At 37.0% G+C, this 20,851-nt stretch overlaps 1 protein-coding gene across 3 annotated transcripts in view; it reads right to left on the bottom strand.

The window, feature by feature from the left end:
• Positions 1 to 20,851, bottom strand: part of ADGRG6 (adhesion G protein-coupled receptor G6) — a 108,766-nt gene that overhangs the window by 30,072 nt on the left and 57,843 nt on the right. For 2 of the 3 annotated variants that reach the window (XM_085217165.1, XM_085217164.1), the window contains exons 6-12: positions 20,521 to 20,604; positions 13,379 to 13,464; positions 11,336 to 11,388; positions 11,195 to 11,254; positions 3,805 to 3,947; positions 3,300 to 3,414; positions 1,253 to 1,314 (exon numbers count right to left, since the gene is read on the bottom strand). In XM_085217165.1, the coding sequence (XP_085073291.1) occupies positions 1,253 to 1,314; positions 3,300 to 3,414; positions 3,805 to 3,947; positions 11,195 to 11,254; positions 11,336 to 11,388; positions 13,379 to 13,464; positions 20,521 to 20,604 (603 nt within the window). Of the gene's footprint in view, positions 1 to 1,252; positions 1,315 to 3,299; positions 3,415 to 3,804; positions 3,948 to 11,194; positions 11,255 to 11,335; positions 11,389 to 13,378; positions 13,465 to 16,134; positions 20,442 to 20,520; positions 20,605 to 20,851 lie in introns of those variants that run through there. The other variant, XM_085217166.1, reaches the window with a different exon arrangement.

A 20,851-nucleotide genomic window follows, 5' to 3' on the forward strand; every position in this document is an offset into this window, starting at 1 on the left:
GAAAAGACAGAGCATGTTCTGTGGCACTTGTAATAAACATGAAATTGTATTATTTTATTTCATTCATGTTTTCATTTAAGGCATATATAACCTGCTAATTCTTATATACTGTCTGCATTGGTTGTGTCTTACTTTACACTGATTTGATCTGAATTTGTAAATCAGAGCAGCTACTGAAAGGGCTGATTGATAGAAAGGGGAGTAAGAAATAAAAGCATATTTTCTTTTTTCTTCTCTTTATGATATCATCTCTTTTTGGGAAAAGATGGGAACAACAACAACAACAAAACAACAACAACAACCAACAAACCAACCAATCAAAAAAAAAAAAAAAACAACAACAAAAAAAACCCCAACACCTGCTTCTGTGTCCCCCTTGAAGTGAAATCAGTGTGTCCCAAAGTCACCACTTCTGACAAAATATTCACTTTTCATCTTTGGGGAGAAAGTCTGACCCCACTGTGAATGTTATCAATTCATTTGTGTGAATGCATTCTTACTGACAGGGCTGGGCAATACAACACATAGGCAAATTTCATGAGAAGAATCTTCCTACTAAGGAAAGGTTGACATTTTGTCTAGTGACAAACCATTAGTATAAACCGCATGTCAAACAATGCTTGGAGTCACCTGGATAGAAAACTATGTAAATACTTCAATTTTACAATGTCAAAATATTTTATGTTTACTGAAAAATCACAAATAAGATTTCAAGAGAAGATCAGCCTTCTTTGGTCTGCACGTGACTGTGGGTTTTTCTAAAGCTGAGTTTTATAATGCAGCTTTTGCTATGTTTATTGTAGAGTGTTCATTTCAGAACAAAAAAAGTTTTCACATAGTGTGACCATAAGTACTCATCATAATCCACTAAATTAGGTAGCTAGGCTCCATATGAAATCCCCATCAGTGGTGTGAGATAAAAAGTGTTCTATGAGAAAGCAATACAGAAGGAACAGCTTGCTGCAGCTCTGAGTTACCTTTGAGAATATCCTGCTCTTCACTAACTCTGGCACTAAAATAGAGGGCAAAAAAAAAAGTTGTCTGTTTATTTTTTAACTCCTTTAACACCTGGATGATATCAAGGAGTACTTTTCAAACTGATAATAAATCTAAAAATGTCTGATCATAAGCTCTGTGAAAAGAGTAGAATTGTTTCCCCTGGTATCTATGGACGTTGGAAATATTTAAAAATTTGTACAAACTTGAGTATCAAAGTGGCACTTTAGCCAAAAATCAGTATCTATACAATTACCTGTGCAATTTCTAAGATCTGGTTGGCCCCAGTATGACGTGTAATTCTGCAGACCCAAATAGCTAAAGAGGAAAAATGACAAAACGCACATGAAATATAATGGTGTAATTATATAGATGTTTCATCATTGTTTTGCATGTGTCATAATGATACAATATTGTTGATTCACAAACTTTCTTGCAATACTAGCTCACTGAAATTAAATGTATGCTAGACAGTGGAAATACGTGATCTGCAGAGTGACGGAGTTGAGAGAAACTCCAGTTCCTTTGGACAAATTTACTGCTGACTGCAGTACTGACTTGACAAATTGATTAAGAGAAGATATGTATTTCAGAAAAGACCCAAACATTGACACAAGCTATTATGTCCCTATTTAATATAGCCTAATCAGATGCTGTTTCAATATTTTTCCTTTGATATAAATGGCTTTGATCAGGTCAATACCAAGAGTTAATACTCTCAGAAGAACAAGAAAAGCAGCTGTGCAGAGATAGAATGTTATACCACCTATGAAAACCAGAAGGTCACCATCAGATACAGGTCCAAGATGAGTGACAGACATAAAAAGACTGTAAGTTTTTTCAAAATGCTTTTCTATAAAACCTTACCATAGCAAAATTCCCAGATATAGCTCTGAAATTAAACACACTTTTTCCTAGATTTCCTTTCAGGAGAACCATGATACCATAGTATAACAAAGACAGGATTGAGAAAGGGAAAAATTTAGTCTTTCACTCAGTACATGCTTGAATAAAGTTATTCCTTGGTTGATCATCTTTATTATAATAGCACTCTTGGAAGCACATATCTAGAAAACACCATGGGGACAGATTCCTTTGTCTCTCAGAATAAAACACAACACACCTGTGTTCCATATAGGTAAAAGCTAATGTGGACATAGAAAACATAGTGCAACACAGAACACAGTTTTTTTAGAAGAAGTGTGGCAGACAGACAACTAACAGTATTGTTTATACCACAAATGAATAATAAAGATAAGCAATACTGGGGCAGCAAAGGCCAGAAAGCTTAATTTTTAATGATTCAGAGACTGACATAAAAAGAATCTGACCCATGCACTACTTACTTTAAAACAAAAGTTGGTCAATCAGAATCTAGCTGTTCTGGTATAAGGTATGAGGCTGAGGAAGTGAGTTAGTTAAAAATAATGCTGATTGTTTTCCTGTTTGGCATAGAACCTCAAAGCTGATTCCTACCCATGTTGACATATTGTTTATAAAAAAGTGAAAGATCTAGTCTTCTCAGAACATGTTCCAGATGCAATGTGGGTGGATGAGACTACTGTATTGCAGTAGGATGATTGTTGGTCATCCTAAATACTGAAGAGATTAATTAATACTGCATTCAAGACACTCATAGGAGATCAAAGCCATATTATTTTAGTAATATATCAAAGGAAATCATAATATTCTCTTTTTACAAAGGGGAAATAGAGTTACAGTGTTTAAACAATTTGCTGATGTTCACAAAGAAAGCCTACATTAGGAAAAAAAATATCCTCATCCTTAAAAGCGTAAGTCCAAATCTTTGAGCTATCCCCACCTTCACATATGACTAATAACTAATAACATTCTTGTTTCAAAGGATTTATTTTACTTTCATTTAACTGGATAAGAAGTTCTGGATTAAATTAAATAAATATACTACTCATCTTTGCAAAACTTTTGTCAAAAAGTTTCTTGCACAAGTTGAGATACGTAGTCAAGTAGCAGCAGATATTTGATTTTGGCAACATAAACATCACAAATTGAAGAAAGTATGTTTGTTCAGTAAGAAGGTGCTATTTTCACTTTGATCATGTATTAATTGCGGGTGTCAATACGTCCTACAGTAGTAGTAGATAAGCTTTTTTCTCTTATTAATGAAGTATGTACTCCTACTGCACACACATAATCTCTCACAGCATAGAAATCATCCTTCTGAGATATGGTATCATTCAACAGCATCTGTTGTGGAGGATGATGTCTAACTTATATAACCAGAAAGCTGAAACTCTCAGCTTCTCTGGTCTTTGACCACCTACCAGGTTCTTGATGCAATCTGAACTGAACTCCCATGGCAAAATGTATAATTGGTAACTGTTGGTCTGGTGTCTGGCCAAAAATAGTTTGGAGGGTTTTCTTCAGCTAAACATTTTTCTGTAAAGATAAAAACATCTCAATTAGTGTTAATTACAAATTTCTTCATCCGTGTTCCATTTTTGTCCTAAGCTCACTATCCATTCTGTAGTATGTAGCTCTCTTCAGATGAAATGCTTGTATGTTTTCTATAGACTAGTGGTAAGAGAGGGGTGTACAGCAGGGGACAAAATATACTGCTAGTGATGCTGAAGGAAAAGCACTGAATGTGCAAACTGAATGTGCATCCACTTGCGTTCCACCAGCCTCTCCCTTTTCCCTACTAAAGGAAGAGCAATCTCTTACAGAAGATAGCTTCAAAAATCTAGGGGATACACAATAGCTGGAAGAAGATTGATTAAGGACAGCAGTTGGTAGAATCAGTTGTGTAATAAGGCTGAATCTACTTACCCACTGGATCGACTTCCACTGTATGAAGCCTATATCCCTCTGCTATGGACTCATTATTACTTATGAGCTTTTGTCGGATGTCTTGCTCTTCTAAATTGATGTTGTTGGTAGCATTATAAACCAGAAGGGCTAAAACCTCAAAACTGCAAGGGAAATTATCCAAATATTTGAGTCAGAGCAGCAGATCCCAAAGATATGGAAATAAAAATATTTGACAAACTCCAGTTTTCTCAGGAAGTAACAGCGTCACCAAGACAATATTGTTTGTTACTTGTAAATCATACAGCAACAGGAAAAGAATGTATGGTTGGGAAATTTCATCCTGTAGTTACCACTGAAGAAGCAGCTCACTAATAGAGCCAGTAAATATTTTGAGAAGATTTAGATTACTGCAAGATATTCTAAAAGATGAAAGCAAAAAATGTTCTCCACTGTGAATGCCCAATGCCCATTTCTAAACGGGTCCTAATTAAATCCAAAAATCTGGCCGCTAATGGCTTGGGAACTTAAAAGCTATAAAGCTTAAAAGCTTTACAGAACTTGTCAAGCTGGAACAAGTCATCCTCTGGAGGGCCTTTCTCTCCACTGACTACTGAATAAGATTAGAAGACTAACAAAGAATAGATGCCTAACTTGCAGATGCTCAAACCTTGATGGAGTGAAAATCACCCTCCTACACTTCTATGAAGTGTATTTTAGTTCTAATTAGGAAAATCTAGTTGCTCAGATGAGTAATTCAAGTTTGAGCAGTAATAGCTGTTTTGTACTCCAGCCCACTGCTACTTTCTTGGGCTTAAGAAGTAGTTCAAAGTACCCAAGTCTCCTTCCTGTGAGAGAAATAAAACAGTCTCCACCCTTGTCCAAAAACATAGCTTTTCTGGAAAGAAAATAATGAACAAGAAAGAAGTTCTAGCACGACACAGGAAAGAAGCTGAGAGTAGAAAGCTGAAAAATTTCCTCCTGGGACACAGAAAACCCATGTTGGAGAAGAGAATATGTTGGTACCCAAGAGCATTGCTTGGCTACGGTTAATGGGAGATGACGCCACTGAAGCATGGAACATTGGATCTCCATGGGACCAGAAATGTGGAAAAAAGGAAAAAGCAAGCCTGCTTTGGGCTGCCTTCATCTTAGCCTTGCCCTTGTATACCCAGAATCTTGAATAAAGACAGACCTTCCTGGTGTGTGAGCAGTTCCTGGCAGCCTGTGAAGTGGCAGCACTGCCAGCACACATACAGTGAGCCGTGCATGCACCAAACAAAGCGTCTTTCACTGGGGGGGGCCCCAAAGCCAGGAAGTAGCAGTGAGCTGCTGGGTCTGGAATGCTTCTTGAAGAATAGGAGACAAAATCTGCAGGGGTGCTTGTACAGGAGTGGGCTGGGAGAGATTTCTGGAACCCCCTCTTAGGTAGACTGATGCCAAAAATCTGCCTTCAAATGACATCCCAGAGCTGTGCTTTCTGGAGGTGCCTAGTGTGGAACAGTACAAAACTGCAGCTTACTGTACAAATGTTGCTGTGTGATGACAGACTTAACTATCTTTCTGTCAGATCTCGTGTTGAAAACTGCTTACCTCCAGCAGACACTTCTGAAAAATTCTCATTATTGAAATGGTATTAAAAAAGCTGTCATTAGAAATAAAAAACTTCTCCTTCTAGGGGAAAAAAAATAAGAAAAGCAAAGCCCAAGCCTCATAAAGCCTTCAAAAGTCATTAATATGAGCTAAATACTCCACACATTTCACTATTGCAGGTTTGACCCGTAAGTAAAGAATTACATATGTTACTGGTTGTTTGCTTTGTTTTCTTTTGAGCACCTGTACTCCTTTTTTGTTTCTTATATCTGTAGTTTTAACACACTGCTGATGAATAAGATAAAAATGTGGTACAGGTTACCTGCTGGCTTGGCTTGTTGTTTTTTTTTGTTTTGTCTTGTTTTGTTTGTTTGTTTTTCCTAAGGATGTGTTTTAGCAGAGAAATTCCAGCTATTTCTAGCCAGGCCACACTTGCCCTGCTCCCAGATATATGAAGTTCCTCCTAACATTCCTTTGGACTTGACAGAGTGATTAACGCATGGCAATAGACTCAGCAGGGTGAATGTGCGGACTTTTGCTGTATATGTCGGATATACTATGAGGCACCTGTTTATAATGGCATTTATTTTTAGCAGAGCATGGAAATTGCCTACAGGATTGCCAATACTTAGAGCCCTCCAATGCTTCAGCCCCACAGTCTCCTGGAACTTATCCATCTTTCCTAAAAGATTCTGGCTTCACTCATGTATTCCCTTTACTTCAGAAGAGGAAAACTTAACATTACTGATGCCACTCCCTACCTCAGTACTTGGCTGCAAAGCAGAAGTAGTAAGTGAAGAGTCACTGCTACTACTCTGCTGCTTATTGCAGTGCTCCCAGCAAAACAAAATGATATTTAGTACCTGTAACTGCACAGGATACACAAAACAGAATGGATAATTATAGATCAGGTAGAGTTGGTTAGAATTATTTTGAATAGTTATGGGAATAATGATAGATGAGGTAGGATTGGCTAAAGTTGTCTTGAATGATTACAGGGAAAAACACTGATTATGAAGCACAGATAAAAATAATCTGTTATACCATTTTGTTATTTGTTTTCTGAGAAACTTGTAGAGTGCAAGTCAAGTATACTGTGTATTAAGAGCCTGTTCCATATTATGATGAAAACAAATTCTATAAACTTTTCAGAATGACTCACGCTAGCTTCCCAAAGTAAGTAAATACCTACTAACTTGACAGCTGATGCAATATGAAGCCGAGTGCTTCCTTCCACTCTTATCACACTTGGAGCCCAGAAAGAAAACATTTTAAGAGAGAAGAAAAAAATCTTCAATTTGTGAAACAACAGATCCAAACTCAAATAAATGGCAATACATGCAATAGTGCCATGCTGTGCTGGTACCATGGGATTTTACACAGCCAACCTTATGTTCTTTATTGAGTGCCATATAAATGCAGACGGATTCTTGAGCAGCAATCTATTAGAAATTACATCACCCACAGTAATTTGTAGCATTACTGCTGTCAATATAAAAAAAAGTGGGCTGTGGTGTGGGTAAACAAAATGAGGTTCCTTTTTTTCTGTCTCTCTTGTCTTTGGGTGTCAGCTGGAGCAAGCAGGAGAGTCAGGAAGATCACTGTCTGTCCCTCTTTGCCCTGGCCTGCTGAGCTCAGCAGAGAGGAGTCTGCAGGCACTGCAAACTGCACTGGGTCATGGGGATGGGAAGGATGGGACTCGTGCTGCTGCGGCGCTGGATACAAAGGCAGCTTTCTTCTTGGGCAGTGTGACTCAGAGCTGTTCCAGGACAGTGTGCCTACACATGGGCTGAGCTCTCACTGCTGCATGGTGCAAGGAACCCGGAGTGAGGATTAATGACTAACCATGTGAGCCGCACAGCACAGGCAGTGGTGTACCTGCTGGTAATCAGCAGCACATGTCTATTCTCTCATTTAGGTCCACCAGACAGTATGAAATAACTGTGGCTCTCAAACCATTCAAATAAATCACTACTAGTTTGTTTTGCTGTTAATGCTCTTTGATTTAAAGTGTAAAAAAAAAAATAATTTTTAAAGCACTTCAGTACTCAGTAAATCTGAACTACCATTGAAAGTGAAATTTTTCTCAAATACCCAATCATATTTGAGAAAAAAAATAAGATATCAACGTTAAATTCCTTACAAATCTTGCTGTTATTCTGGCTTTGAAGATAAGTAGTGATGAGTAGATATAATTCAAGACTGGGAGCACATGTGTAGGCTCCGCTTCTAAACACTGCCAACTCCTGAGTATTAACTAGACAGCTAGAAAAGAAAGCTGACTGGCATAGGCTAGTCAGTGAAGACTCAGTAATACAAACAGTAGACAAGATGCTAGAAAACATGCAGAATGAAAAAGAAAGAAATTTGAGAAGTCTGCTAATGAAGTCCATAATGGAATTTGAAAGAGTTTTCCTCTCAGGAATACTGAGTTAAGTTCTGCAACCAAAAAACTACAGCGCAGTATAGGGAAGTTAGAAGTATTCTGCAAAACCATCTTAACTGTCAACAAATCTTTACTTGAGGTGATAGCATTAAAAAGTTCAGAATTTAAAATATGAGAAGATATGGTATGAAGACCTCTCTTTACAAGGGAATGTAGCAGAAAGACAAAGAGAGAGGGATGGAATACCTCTTAGTTCTGCAGTTGGTCTTGGCTGAAATGAATATTTGATTATGCTTGAAATCTTCCAGAACAACAAAGGAAATCCCTATTCACCCTAAAAATTGCAACCCAGTACTTTCCTGGAAAATGACATCTGATGGTGTCAGGCCTGTAAGAAACTCAGTTAAAGTCAGTGGAAAGATGATGGAAGTCAGTGGAAGCTGGATCAAAATGAGGCATTTTCGGCAGGAGACAAAGGAGGAATCATTCCTCAGTCACTCAGGTGAAATTTCTGAATTCCTCTATCTGTTAAGAAGGCTTACTTTACAGGTCACTGACAAAAGATGCCAGTAGGGCACTGTGCAGAAACATGTGGGTTTAGATGGTAACTACAAAGTTAAAGTCAAAGGAAGCAGGAGTGGACCAGTTCCAAGTTGTTCCTAAAACTTCACCTGTAGAAGCCAGGAAGACTTAAAAATAAGAATAGGCATCACAGATGTGTTCATTTAGAATAGCATTATTATTTCATAATGAATAATCTAGAATAATTATAAGGAATACAAAAGTCTAAAATTTTGTTTATTTAACCTTACTCAGTGAAGATTGTTAGGACTACAGAAGCAAAACTATGTTGCTCTGATGTTGATAACACTTGTCTAAAACTATTATACAATCAAATTAGCTTAAATGTTTTCTGAGTGTGTTCAACTTTCCATTAAGCAACATGGCACCCAGGAACACAGTATGCAGGACCCATCTGAGAAAAGCAGCAGCAGCCACAGAAGAGTATGACAACAATGCACTATCATAAAAGGTAAAGTATTAACGAGAAAAACAAACACATTCATAATTTATCTACATAACAAACACAAGTTGGTATCACTTTCAAAGGTTTGTGCAAAGTTACAGGGGATAAACAATTATGCTCATATCCCATTTATATCTTTCTGCTTTATTTTGAGGAGCTGCCCTCTCATTAAGAAATGGCAGCAGTATGATGAGAAGAAAACAAAGACATAAACAGAAGTACAGATGTAAACAAAATTTTGCCTATTAACGTAGTTAATAATGTACCAAAGTACTAGAGTGATACACTGCTGTCATCTAAAGATCTTATGGTTTTAAAGGTGCTGATAATATTGTGCATTTTTTGGACTTGGCACTCCATTTGTCTCTCACCAACATCCATGATAACATGTACTAAGCACGTTGTCCTTCGAATTTCTGCAGCTCATAGAACTCAGCAATGAAAGAACAACAGTCCATTTCCACATTTTTGTTTTGTTTTGCTCTTCTCCAGAATGCAGTACAGCTTATAATATTTATTTGGAAAATACCTATTTTTAACTTGCCAAAAAAAAAAAGCCAGCTTCCTACCTCCCACTAGCAGCTTCTATTTATTCTCTGAATCTTTAATGATTCTTCCTCTTTCATTTGCAAGATGTCTAGGTGAGGTGATTAATAAAAGCAGGTTGTTGATAAGACAGCAAGTTTGGCAAATAAGGGTTGAAACAATGAAAAACTGATAAAAAAGTCTGGGCAAGTTTACTGCTGAGTTGTTGTTTTTTAACTGTTGTATTAAATATTAATCCAAAAGGTAAGGGGAAAAGATATGAATTATGAGAATTTGAAGTTATCCCACATGACACTGCCATAATAACATGTAGAAGTAGTCTAGTGCTGTAACCACAGTGGTGTAGGGCAATCATGGGAAAGCACCTTGTTAAAGAAAATGCAGTAAACTCCATGGCTCTCAATATTTATGAGAATATATGTTCTATGGTTTATGGCCATAGAATATATATTCTCATAAATATTGACAGACAGACAGACATATGTACAAGAGACATACACTGTCAGACAGGGAACTGACACATTTTTCATGTTTGAATATGCTGGAGTCGTTTCTCCCTCTTAACCAGCCTTTTTAATAGATCAGGGAAAAGAAACAAAATCCCAAGGACTGAGTGACGGTATGGTGCCATGAGAAGAAACCAGATGTTCAGTCTGCAATAGAACAGATGCTGACAATATAGAGTGCAGATCTCATAAAACACTCAGCAATAAGGTTGGGAAAAGCTTTACATTTTCCTGCAGCCTGGGATTGTTGGTGAGACCTGACACATGGTCTGAACTTCAAAGATTTTGCTGGCGCAACTGTATCATTTGAAAGTGTGAAAAAAAACCCACAACCACAGACTATACCCTACCATAAATGTAGTTCAGGGAGCAGAAAAGCCCTTTCAGAGACTAGGTTTACACTACACCAGCTAAATATTTTTTTTGCCAATAAGAGCTGTCTTTCTGCTGTGGGTATGTGGGAAGGAGATAGTACCATTTATAAATCCTTTAAAGTCTAGGTAAATCCTACAGAAAACTAAGCATTGGTAACTACTTCCTGATGGTAAACTGGAAATAATGGACTATCTCTGAACTTAAAAAGCTCAAATTTACCACTGCAGTTCTCTAGAGTTAGCAGCTGAAGATTATGCAGGACTTTTGCCTATGCTGCAATATGATATGTCCCATACATACGTCTTCCCTCTGCCTCCCAAGACTAATTATGTTTTGGTTTCCTCTCTTTAATTTGGTGCTAAGAGTTACTCCCTGCACATCTGTCCCTCAGAAATCAGTGTGCTGCTTTCAAACAAATCTCCTGAGGCCCAGTTTTCAGGAGGTGTGACCGATCTAACTGGCTGCCTTTGAGGCCATCCCAATGCTAGTGCCTCAGAGACCAGCAGAAGCCAGGAAATGAGAGCATATGGCAAATAGTTTAACGCATACTAGTTTGGCTTTCAACTCTAGTATGATTTTTCAGTGTTTTGCGTCTAGTAAGATGTGTATTAACTCAAAAGGCTCTGGCTCAAATAGATGTGATGCCAGTGGACACATACCAGTGCACCAGAGCTTGCTGCTGAAGAAAGTGCATCCTGCCATACCACAAATACAACTACGATGGTATTCAGTTTTCTGGTAGATGAAACCTGAACTCTGAAAAACGATCTGTTAGAGTTCAAAGAAGATCAGTAGGTTTAAATCTAAACAAACATGATAACCAGTATGAGACTTGTGAACACACCCAGAGCACTCATGTCCCCAGCAGTTATATATTTACAGACTAGCATCAATAATAGCTAATAATAAGCAATAAAGTCATACTATTTGTAGTATCAGCTGTTCATTCCGTTAATAAAAGTTCTATAAAGTCATTACCGTTTACTATCGATGCTTCTTTTTTCTCTTACTGCCTCTTTTATGGTACCAGGTTGGATGCTATGAAGAAAATAAACATTAATTAAAGTGGGTTAATCCTCTAAAAAGAATGTGGCATAAACATCTTCTCCTTTCATTTACCTGATATTGACCACATATACAGTGTAATTCCAGTTCTGGAAAGTATGGTTTAGCTGAAAAACAGAAAAGCATTGATCACAGAAATGGCACATTAATAGAGCATTTTGTCATTTAAAACAGAACTCCACCTCTCTTTCCCCCAAGAAATTCCTTCAATTTTTCAAAGCAAAGAGAACACATTCCCATCACAGCGAGGTGATTGTTAAATTGTATGTACAATTGGTAGTGAAAAATGTATTTGTTTCTTTTACTGAGAGAAGGAAATCTCCATGAGATCATGACAGTGAATAGGTGAGTGCACAGGATGCAGAACTTTACTCCCTCTCCATCATCTTAAATTCTCAGAAACACTGTAATTAAAAAAGATTCACTGACAAAAATACCAGGTCAGTATTCACCTAAATAAAAATCTACTGCCTTACAATACCCTCTATTTCAGAGTTTTCTACAGCTTATTCACAGTTGGCAATGGCTGCTCAGTTTTCCCCTCTGGAGAACTGCTTGCATGTTCTTCCAGAGCCAAGTGACACCTTTATAGATTCTCTGGCTAAGGCATCAACATACTTCACTTGGCTAATGCTGCTAAGAGAACAACCTTAGCTGGTGTGGATGACTGCATCTGCGGTTTATAGGGGATTATAGATGGTTTCTCTTCCCTAGCTTCCGAAAGCTGAAATCTTCCAGGTTTATTAAAGAAAAATAAATAATAAATACCATATATTTATGACATCACATTTTCATGTGAATAGTTGGTAGACAGTTTGCAGAATGTGTGCCATTATGTGAATTGTCAAAAAAGAACAGATAATATCTCTATTCAGACAATAAATTTTCAGATGTAGGAACTTCAATAGTCCTTCATTTTGAGGGCCTGATAAGGAGCTTATTTCTGTTAAAATGGGCTGAAAATCTAAAACTACTAGAAATCCCAACAGCTGACCCATGAGAGAAAACATCTACAGCAGACAGTACTGTAGTGAATTAGAAAAGTTTACTTCACAGAAATGAACATTGCATGTTTATTGTTATGTCTATCAAGGTTCTGCACCTAAGCACAGAAATAGGCTGGGTGGAGAATGGCTTGAGAGTAGCCCCAAGGAGAAGAATTTGGTCAGGTTAGTTGATGAAAGGCTCAACATGTTCCAGCAATGTATGCTTGCAACAGGAGGCCAACTGTATCTTGGGTTGCATCAAGAGAAGAGTGGCCAGTGGTCAAGGGAAGTAATTTTGCCCCTCTACTCTGCTCTCATGAGACCCTACGTAGAGTACTGGATCCAGCTCTGGGGCTCCCAACAGAGGAAGGACATCAAGCTGTTGGAGCAGGTCCAGAGGAGGGCCATGATCATAATCAGAGGACTCAAGGGACAGGTTGGATCAGAGAACTGATTAGAGGACTCAAGGATTCTGGGGACAGGTTGTATGTTTTTCAGCCTAGAGAAGAGAAAGCTCTTCCAGTACTTGAAGTACGCCTACAGAAAAGCTGGAGGGGGGTATTTTTATAAAGGCTTGTAGGAACAAGACAAAGGCAAATGGCTTTAAACTGGAAGAGGGTAGATTTAGACTAGATATTAGAGAGAAATTCTGTACTGTGAGGACGGTGAGATGCTGGAACAGGTTGCCTGGAGAGGCTGTAGATGCCCCCACTCTGGAGGCATTCAAGGACAGGCTGGGTGGGGCTTTTGGGTGTAGTGGGAGGTGAACCTGCCTATAACAGGGGGTTGGAGCTAGATGATCTTAAAGGTCCCTTTCAACTCAAATCATTCTATGATTCCATTATTCTATTATTCTGTCACAATGTAACTTCAAAACCGCATTAGTATTCAAAGATAGAATTTGTGTACTGACATAGGAACTTACAAATCTACATTGTTCAGTGGACAACTTTGATTTCCACATACTTTCCAAAATTACAGCTAATATCTCCTGTCCTTAAGATGCTGGCTGGTATAGTGGAAACATTTCAAAATTTTATCCATAGTTCTGAACTCCCAAACTAGACCCAAATTAATTACTGAATAAAGTAAGAAAGAAAACTTCACTTACCCATTCTGCAACCACATCATGTACTTTTGATTCTGAATTGGAGTTGTAACTAAAGACAGTTATAGATATCCTGTAGAATAGCCCACCTGTCCAGTAAAAACAGCAGTAACACATTAGAAAGTGAGCAAATTTGCTTTTTCAATAATATGAGACTCTAGTGTGATGATGAATATGAAGATTGGGCTGAATCCCATGTGCAAGGATTCCTCAAGCTCTTGTTGATATTGTACGAGCCTGGAGTGAGCAAGCCCTGCAGGCTTGCTTGTTACCATTCTCACTAGTCCTGTCAATTTCAACAGGAATTCCCTCCCTCTTCATATTTATAGAGACACTTGAAATATGACATGGAAACTCAAAACTAATGCATCTATAAATAGTATTCTGCATATGCCTTTATTGCAGCAAGATCATGGAAGCACCAGGAATTTTAAAATAAACAGAATTACTGAAATCTGTAACATGGAAAATTTCTGTGCTCAGTCATATTGTTATAACCCAGAAACAACCGCTGCAAATTTGACCAAAAAAATTATGAGAGTGGACAAAGCTCATCAATTAAAAGTCACAAGATGATTGGGAACAGAATTAGGAGAGAGAAACACTCCAATTCTTATTTTCTCAGCACATCCTTTGCTCTCAGGTCTGGTAACAGCCAGACAGTAGAAGAACTCATGTTAGCTTTGTTAAAACTGGCAGCTGAACAAACCATCTTTCAACCTGAAAATGTGCAACATTTGTCTTAGAGAAGTCTCATATTAATTAAAGTTGTTTTGAACTGATACTGGGAAATATTCTCTTTAAGCTCATGAGCGGGTAGACAACATTTTATCATAAAAATCTAATCAAATAAAAATTACATCTTCTTATGGTTTTCCTCTGTGTTAATCACTTTTACTTTACATATGATAACAAAACTATCATTAAGTTACTAAAAATTCTATCCACTCTTGATGCAGAAATTGGCCCAAGACATATGGGGGGGTTGAGAACTTCTGCATCAATTCAGTCACATGCACGTGCCCATGTGCATTATCGAGTATTACTATTTAGGGCTATTACCAAATGAGGTTGTGGCTCTTGATCACAGACACATGTTTTTAGAGAAATCTTATGCAACTATTACAGAGGCACTACACAGGACAGACCAGGACCTGAAGAAAATTACAGTGAAATAATCTCTTACTATCTCTTGGCTGGAAAGAAAATGCTTTTTCTATGTCAGAATATTAAACAAATGATCATTTGTTTAGTTTTATACATATGGAGGAAATTTCATCATTTTATGCTTCATAGATAATCATTTTACAAGAGCTTAAAATAAAATTATCTGAAGTATCTTACAATTTTCCAATTTAATTGTACATATTGGTTGCTATGCTTTTCCATTCATGAACTACCTTGAGTATTGCTCTTTCTCTTCATAATGGGACCGATCATATTTTCAGCAAGATAAGTATGAAAATTCCCTGAGATAAAGTGGCAAATAATAACTTTCATACAGGAAGACGGTTTGCCAGTTACCTTTTTTGGTAAGTGATATGGATTTGCTTGTTTTTCAATTGATTGCCTATTTTTTTCCTCCCTTAAATCAGCAAACATTCAAATTTATGTATGTACTTCAATTGGAAAATGCTGTGTCCATTGTTATTATTACTGTGATAGTTCCAATTAAAAAAAGAAAAAAAATAAGTCTTGATTTTGGACCTTTGGCACATTGAAAATACTTCAAATTAAGACAGAATCCCATTTATATGTATATATTTTTGGTATATATATATTTTATATACATACATTTCATTTTATATGTATAATGTACCTCCTACATGTGCTGTATAGATACAAATACATAAAAAATGTGCATTATGTATATTCTTATAATTTCACATATACCTTATATATAATTATAGTCTCATTTGAATAATTATATATGTGGACAAAATCAACTTAATATAGGAATATGCAAAGTACTTTTAAAATCAAACTTAGTATCTACAAACAATAATCAAGAGCTTCAAAATCTACACCAGATGGTGAATAAAAGAATGTTTTAATGAAGCAAAAAAAGAACAAGAACAAAGAACTAATCTACATTTTAAAACACTCTCAGGAGACTGCAGTCACAGACAAGGAAAATTAAGAATAATTTCTCACTCCAAATTAAACAGTGGAAATCCCATCTCAAAATACTAAATAAAAAAAAATATTTTTATGGGCAGAAAATTGATGAAAGGTAGCCAAAGATAATCTGGAAAAAAAAGAGAAAAAAAGAAGCTGGAAAAACAGTTCACCCACACCCAACCCCAACTACAAACAATGGAATGATCAATGAAATACCACAAGTTTCATTTCTGTTAGTTTCTCCTGTAAAATATTTTCTTCAGGAAATTAAACCCAAAAACATATAAGTATTGTAAGTGAAAAACATTCATAATATTTCAAATAGTGAAGTGGCATAAAAATGCATAAAAAACATAGCAACTCAATCTATTTTCAAACTATTCCCACAGTCTCATGAGAGTTGATACAGAAAAGGACACAAAAATTAGAAATTACATGTTAATGACATTTACTATCACCAAGATGTTACAAATTCCCTTCTAGTGTAATTACAATACTATTTTAAAATATTTTTATATGTTAAATGAATCTATATCTAAAGAATGAAATTCAGCTACTTCTACATTCAATCTACCAACTGAACAATAGATAGGATGATCTGTTTTTTTTTCTACATCTAACTTCGTAACTTAACATACTGTAGTTGATCTCTTGTCGGCACAGGCAGCCCAACTCAGTGAAGGTACAAGATAAAAGGACTGTGGGACAGCTAGTAAGTTGATTCAGTGGTGGGTAAAGGGTGGCATTGTGGCTTGTCTCAGATGATAAATTAGTTAAGGAATGAACATACGATAAAACTGATGACTGGTGGTACATTACAGGTGAAACTTGCATTTGGGAATGCATGTGAGAGTCATGGATTGCTGCTCCAGGTGTCATTATGGAGTGGTTCTCTTTGTGCTGAATAGTAATTCCACTGTATGAAGATGGCAAAGGTATCACATCATTAATTATTGAAGTTCTTGATATCAGAAGGGAAGAGAAGAGTACAAAATCCAAGACAGAAGTGCTAAAAATATTCAGAGAAGAAATTCCTTCTCTGTGCTTGCTGAAGGATCCATATACCTCTCCTTCCAAATTCTGATCTGAAAGCCTCAATTTGTTAGATGATGTCAGAACAGCAGGATTCTTTTTTTCATTATCATCACCAATGATTTCTTGATCTCCTGCCCTTGGAGAGTATCTAATACTGTTCCCCTGATTTTTGATGGAGTTTTTTCCATCTAAGACTGTTATAAGACTTGCTATTTCTGTTGTAGGCAAGCTTAATTCCACTACTTCCCACGCAGGGGTCAGGTTTGGAGAAATTATATCAAGGTGGTTCTGAAGACTCTGTGGGAGTGGAGGTGTAGAGTAGCTGTTGGGAGGTACAGTGATTCTGAATTTTGAGTCTGAATGAAGAGGCTGCTTCATTTCCAAAGACAATGTCGTTATGAATAAGTCAGAACTCACTGAACTGTTACTTTTTTTAAAAAACCCTGCATCTATTTGAACTTCATTTCTTGCATTATCACTGGCATTTGTTATAGTATCATTCTCAAAAACACTTTCAAATTGCCATAATCCACGTGTTCCTGTACTGTTTACCAAACTATTAACAGGTGTACTGACCGAGCAAACAGTTTGGCTGTCCTTTGAACATGAAGTCTGGATTCCTGAATGTGTTGTAAGGACAGAAGCAAGTTGCTGCCTGTTGTTTTGGATCGTCACATTGGTTCTATTTCTTATTACATCAGTTCCACCTTGCATACGTAAACTATGATAAAACATTAATTTTTCTATAGAGTTTGCAAGCGTCTTGTCAAAGGGACTTATCTGTACAGAATGGTGATGCACAGGTGCTTCAAGAGAAGGGAAAAGAAAATCAAAATACAACTCATTGCTGGAAGATGCGGTTAGATTTGCAAAGTTCACTGTTGACTGCAACTGTGATATTGTCTTGTCATTGCTTTCTAAAATTCTCCTTGAAAGGCCTGGGTTAAATAAACTGAAGATTTGCCTTTCTGAAGCCGTGGCATGGCTAGAGAAGTTTGTTTCTTCAGCTCTATGATCTAACAACCTAATTGTAGATGTTTGTTCAGAGATACTGTCTGACTCAGTAGATAAGCTAATGGATGGCACCCTTTTTGTTGGGTTAGAAAACAATTCATTAAATGAGACTAACTGATTTTTTGATGACACCCCTGAAAACACTTTCAAATGATAGGAAACAGTCCAGAAATTTGATGTCAAAGAAGGGGAAATATCTAAATATTTTGTTGGAAAATCTGAGTAACCTGGCTTCCAGGAGATGCCAACTCTGTTAATACTCTTAGGTTCTAATACAGAAAAACCTGACTCTTCACTTTTACTATGGGATGCATCTAAGTTGTTCTCAAGTACCATCTTTCTGAGGGTCTCGCTTGGCTTCTTTTGAATATATGCGGAATGTTTTAAATAATTAGACCAGTAATCAATATTAGATATAAATATGCTGTCACTTTCCAAAGACATGTCCATCAATGATTGCTGATAAGTAGGCAGTGTTGCTATGGCATGCTTAAATGCTGAGTTAGTCCAGCTTGTTCCTACTGGAAGTGCTGACATAAGTTGTTCTCTACTGTACCCTGTCACAGAACTTGTCAGCTGGCTGTCAGGCATAATTTCTGTATATGTTTTTTTCATGTTGTTAAAAGAAGTTGTTGGGTTTGTATGTGGCATGTCCACAGAGGTTAATCTTGTAAAGCCTCCCGAGTAATGCTCCTTAATGTACACAGATGTAAACGGAAATTCACTGTTTGCTGCGAACATGGAAAAATATTTCCCATTAGTGTTGCCTTCTATCATTTCTGGGTAAACATTCTGAGGCTCAAAATCAAGCAAATCCACTCTACTTTTTTGCAACAATGGCTTCTCCTTCATAGGTGATATAGGTAAGCTAGAAAGAGAATGATATTTCTCTTCTTTAATGTCAAAGGTGATATGATGATGAAATGCAGTCTCGTTCCAACTTTCAGGCTTCAAGACATCATTTATATGCATGAAATTGAGCGTGTCATTATTGGAGGATGAAATCCATAGGGCTTCTTCTCTGCGTTCATAAGCAGTGCTGCTGCTAATGGGAAGATGGAATGCTGACTCAGAGTCAGCATAACGCAGCCCATCTGCCAGAGTCTGTGCTTCCTCTGCACTAAGACTTCTGTTTTGAAGAGGAAATACTGCCTCCACAGAATGATCTGCGACATCACCTGCTGCATCATAAGTGCCATCAGATGAAATTCTAGAATCATTCAGAATATTTTCATTTGGTAACTGATTCATCACAGTATTATCTAGGTCAATATTTTCTGTAAAAGCAGCCAAGGTACCAATGCTAGTCTCCTCAGAGGCAGATGATGTGGACACAGTTGAACGAAATAAGCTGTGTGTGTTTTTTCTCTCCAGATTCTCATCTGCTGAACTTTCACTGAAACGGGGAGGCCTTTGTTTCACTGGCCAAATAATTGGGGTTGAGATAATTCCTATGGTTTTGACCCCTTCTATCCTAGACTCTTGCTGTCTTTTTGGACGTGAATGGAAGGATTCAGGTGAATTTCTCTTCATTCTGAAGATAACTGTAGCAGGAAGTCTGATTTCCTGCAGGTCTGTGTAGTAAGCCACATAGTTAGTGGATTAAAGAAAATATGTAAAACTTAACTTTCTGTTCTCAGCTGTCTGTTCTGGGGCAATAAACCAACTTACCACCAGGAATTATATCAGTTAGTTGAGTAAAAGTTTAACTTGCTTCTACTGTAAATGAATTTGGCCAACTTTTCTCAGATTTTCTCTTTATAGTTTCAAAATCAAATAAAGGGTAACTTGTCTAGTTTTTAGTCACACTAACATTATCAGGGTATTCAGCTCCTTCTGTATCTAGGAAAATCAAAGTTGAATGTTCATGGTGAACATGGAGTGAGTGGCTTCACAAAAAGAAAAAAAAAGCACAGTTTGTAAGTTTCAAGATTTTCTTTCTACTTCAACTGCTTACTAAATCCAAACAGAATGAGTTCAGATAAATTCTTTCACAGTGTCTATTATACTGCGTGATTGCCAATATACAAGAAGTGATTTGCCAAGAGAAAAAGCACTCCAAGAATGCTAAATCGTACAGTAACAACTGATACATTTGGGGAAAGAAAAAAAAAAAAACTAAGCAAACAAAAAAGCACTTCCTCCCCTCCCCAGCCAAAACCAGATACTGATTTACTTCTGGGGAGCACAAAAAATCTTTAGTAAAAAGATCTATGAGCCTCATATGAGAACTGCAGAAGACTATTTCTGTATTCTTATTAGCAACTTTCTTTAGCTGAATAACGTTAGAAGCTCCTCAGAAAACGATGTTCAGTCTGTAGGACACAGTGATATCATCGACTTGAGAAAACCTCAAAAGAAATCCTTGCTTTTTTCCTGTACTAATAATAGAATCATTTACTATCCGATTTTTTCCCTTAATCTTTCTAAATGAAAAGTAAATGATATCTGATACTGTCAACATTTTCCCTAATAGAGTCTGATCCAGCTCTTGAAGTCAGTGGAAAGATTCCTATTGACTCAGTGGAAGTGGCTTTGCTCCATAGGAATGATTCCACTTGGCCCCCCTGTGTTACCAGTGAGGAATAGAGAGTCCCAGCATACTACCACCCTGGCAACATTAGACACTCAACGTCTGATTATCCACAGCATTAAAGCATTTCAAAAGTAGAATTTTTTACAGCTCCTTTTTAAAAATAATTCTCCCATCCCTTATTCTTTGCCTGGGTAAATTCAATGGGTGGCACAAAAGAACAAGGTAAACATGATACAAATAAACATTGAGTTTGGTTCTGTTCTCACTTACACCATTCTTACAAGGGCAAATCTAATGAAATTACTCTAATTTAATTCAGAGTAAATGAAATACATTGAGACATGACCCTTGACATTACACTATGAAAAAACACATCTTAAAATACAATAAATTTTCTCTAGAGACAGTACAAGGAAAAATGTAACACAGGATTTCTTACCATTGTTTGGCTTATCGGTTCTATTAGTATCAGGCATGTTAGTGGTGACAGTGGGTGGTGTAGGAGTAGTAGCATTTACAGTAGCTGGTAATAAAGATGAGAAAGAGGTGAACTTGAATGAAATATGAATGTTAATGAGGTAAGACAAAACGGGAACAATGCATGACAATGTAAATTGAAACCATTGACGCACAATGCCATATATGTTAAACACTTTCTCTTCTGTACAAAGTGATGAATGGACATGAACTGAGATCCTAGTCCTGCAATCTTCACTTTCACTGACTTCAGTGGAAGTTTTGCCAGTGGGAGGGTTGCATGTCCTGTACTG

The sequence above is a fragment of the Meleagris gallopavo genome, chromosome 2 (genome assembly GCF_905368555.1).
Source record: "Meleagris gallopavo chromosome 2, MGAL_WU_HG_1.1, whole genome shotgun sequence".
In the NCBI taxonomy this organism is placed as follows: Eukaryota; Metazoa; Chordata; class Aves; order Galliformes; family Phasianidae; genus Meleagris; species Meleagris gallopavo.